Source organism: Bombyx mandarina, chromosome 04, assembly GCF_030267445.1.
Source record: "Bombyx mandarina strain Sakado chromosome 04, ASM3026744v2".
Lineage (NCBI taxonomy): Eukaryota > Metazoa > Arthropoda > Insecta > Lepidoptera > Bombycidae > Bombyx > Bombyx mandarina.
In genome coordinates, this window is record NC_143211.1 from 16,427,858 (window position 1) to 16,431,070 (window position 3,213).

A 3,213-nucleotide genomic window follows, 5' to 3' on the forward strand; every position below is an offset into this window, starting at 1 on the left:
ACAAAATAATACCGAAAGTAATAAATCTGAAATCGAACCAACCGTTAGAAAGTAGAGTGTAAGAGAACCGATCAAATGGTGCGTTCTAAACATTCGAGGGAAAAACTTTTAAATTAGCACCGAATTGTGGCGTTATCGCGCGGAAAATCGACGGCGACGCGAAAGAAAACAGACACGTATTTAGGTAAACAGGGCTCAAAATTGTCTCCGGCTTCGAAAGAATTCGCCTTAACACAAGCGAAAAATATTCCTCTGTACACGTGTTTAGAGGTAGAGAAAAAATAATTCAGTAAGCTCTTCCACCAATGCTTGCCATCCGATATTCTTTTTTTGTTTGTTTATTGGTTATCAACGACTCGTTGTGTTATTGTTATTTTTTAGGGAAAGCTAGTTGTTTTGGCGCTGTGAGACTTGGTTAAGAAACAACGTGTTAATTGGGTTACATTGCACGCTCTTTATTTTTATTATACCTAGATCTTTACTTTGGGGTTCACTTAACTCACTACATTCTCAGAGCTCACCCTCATTCACTCAGGACCCTCAAATAGAGTAAGTTTTATGTGCAATATTGCCTTTAGTTTGTATTATGTTGGGTGAGCACACCAGTAGTGCTGACGAATTATTTTGAAGTATTAATCACATATTCTCAACATCAGCTGACTAATTACGTAACGGAAGGGCTTCCAGAATAGATGTCAGCATATTGTTTTTCATTTATGGCCTTCAGTTTTACAACCAAAACAGCGATGAGCTGTTTTCAAATCAATTAAAACACACTTCCGGTAAAACGTTTGTTACGAAAACAAGAAGAATACATTTACTACAAATATATAATTAACAACTTACAAACATACAAAGCATTTACGAACGTTAAACTGCTTGAATGAATCCCAATTTCTCATAAAACAGCAGTTCCCATCTTTTCAGCTTCGCTATTGGCGCGTCGCGATCGATTTTCTTCTTCTTCTTGCATTTCCTCAAGTAATCACCGTCAACTTTGATTCTCTGGTCGCAGTTTTCGCGGCAGACCACGTCCTGCTCGCTGCGAATCGCGTTCCGAGGGTACAGTAACCATCGCTTTGAGCCCAGTCCGTCCTTCTTCATCAGCTCCTTGATGCGGTCCTGGCGTTTCTTCGTTGCCAAGTATTTCGGCGTGTTGTTTTTGTGCTTGCTCGCTACAATGATATCGCAAAAGTAAAATCGTATTAAGAGATTTTTTGGGAAGAATGAACATATATCTGAATTTATTGAATTCAAGATCTCGCCACTATTATATCGGTTCGTTCAAGTTTGAATGTTCCTAGTATTTTTTATACCAGCATAATGAGTTATTCTGTCACGTCAACGCCTCTACCATCAGAATTGTTCACATCGTGGTTTATTTAAGTCTCCAAAATCCACTTGAATCCATGGGCTGATTTCGAAAGTACATTTTTTGTTTTGCATAATTGCTTGGACGAACTCACACGGCCCGGTTGATGCTAGGTGGTTATTGGAGCCCGTAGACATCAACAACGTAAATGTTCTCACCAACCTTGATATGTGAGTTCTAAGTTTCAGTTATTAAAACGGCTGCCCCACCCTTCAAACTGAAACGCATTATTGGTTCATAGCTCCGCCCATTTAAGCAATAAATAAATAAACCAAATATAAACAGTAGTTTAAAAAAACTTACAAAATACGCCTTTAAAGAAAATCCAACTAAAAAATTTAAAATAAATTTTAATAAATTTGAATTATAAATAGTGTAAGAAAAAAATGTTTTTATTGTAAAAAACCGTGGAGTGCATGGTATCAGTATTTATAAATATAAATATATATATATATAAATATTTATATATTGCATTGTCCCTTAATAAGCATACCAAATTTTGAGTTAATCCGACGTTTTGAAGGGGGTCAGAATCATGTTCAAAGATTCCGTTACAAACATATATGTACATACGTCTGAAGCTAATAAAAGAGTATTAAAAAAAACTCACGTGTTAAATACAAAACTTTGAACGCATCCCAGAATCCAGGTTGGTTCAGTTTCAAATCCTTCTTGCTTCCCGATGCACTCCTGCTGACCGTTCTCGTTCGCGATAACGACCGAGACCTAGAGTTCGATTGGGATCGTGATTTGGAACGACATTTCGATCTCTGGCTGCTTCTAGATCTATCCGTCTGGCGTTTGCGTGACCGATGCTTTGAACGACTGCGCCTGTAGAGGTTTTACTAGTTTTTAGAAATATTTATCTAGTAGCTTGGATAATTGTGATCTACCTCCCATTTTCAACTCGAAAAAGTAATCGTTTAATTCAATTTAATTCAATTGTGACTGAGAATACACTGATTCTTTGAATATCTCATTATCTCTGGAAACAATTAGTTTAGTTTTCAATAGGCTTATATGTATAATGCTACTATTTAATAATTTTTATTGCAGTTTTAACGCTTAGAATTGTAAAGCATAATTGTTATGTTTGTTTGTTGTTGTACTTTATTTGGAGAAATTAGATTTAGGTACGCCAATACTGGCCTTAAAAAAACTACTTATTCTGTTTAAAAATTTGATGCAAACTTGAAATATTCGGTTGATTACTGATTGTGTTTTTACATTTCAAATAGTTTAAGTTTTTCCAAAAGTGGAAATTAAAATGTCTTAAGCTTGGTGATGGCAAATACGATATGATACTAGAGCAATATATAAACTAACCTCCTTTCAGCTCCATCATTCATATTGTCATAGTATACCCCCATTCCATCCCCATGGTCGGGATAGTTGCCCTCCATGGGTGGCATGGGTGGAAACGACCCGGGATAAGGATACGCATATCCATCCATTAATTTGAAATTTGTATTTTTTTATATAAGAGGCCTCACTGTCAAATTTCGAAATATTTCCGAAAATAACGTCAAAATGACACTTCATTACGTGGTTAAGAACTTTTTGAACAATTTTATAACACAAATTGTCTGAAAGAGATGTGAATACTGCATTTGTTACTCACATACACTTATAAGTAGATATATAGAAGATCCTTAATTGCAATATAATAATCTGGTAAGTACATAGTACTAATTGTATTTCTTGCTTTTGTATTTCTGACCTAAAATGGACTTTTAAACCCCTAGGACAAACGAAAAGTGGGTCATCTCAAGCAGACCTAGCTGCGTGTGGCAGCAAAGATAGAAACAACTGACCGAGACCTGGACCGAAGCTAGACCCGC

General features: G+C 36.1%; 1 protein-coding gene across 1 annotated transcript; it reads right to left on the minus strand.

Moving 5' to 3' along the window:
* Positions 1–870: 870 nt before the first annotated feature.
* On the minus strand, positions 871–2,826 carry LOC114247318 (uncharacterized). The gene is given in 4 exon segments (XM_089740419.1): positions 871–1,175; positions 1,983–2,238; positions 2,333–2,357; positions 2,699–2,826. Coding segments are annotated over 4 exon segments (714 nt in total).
* Between the last annotated feature and the right edge of the window lie 387 nt (positions 2,827–3,213).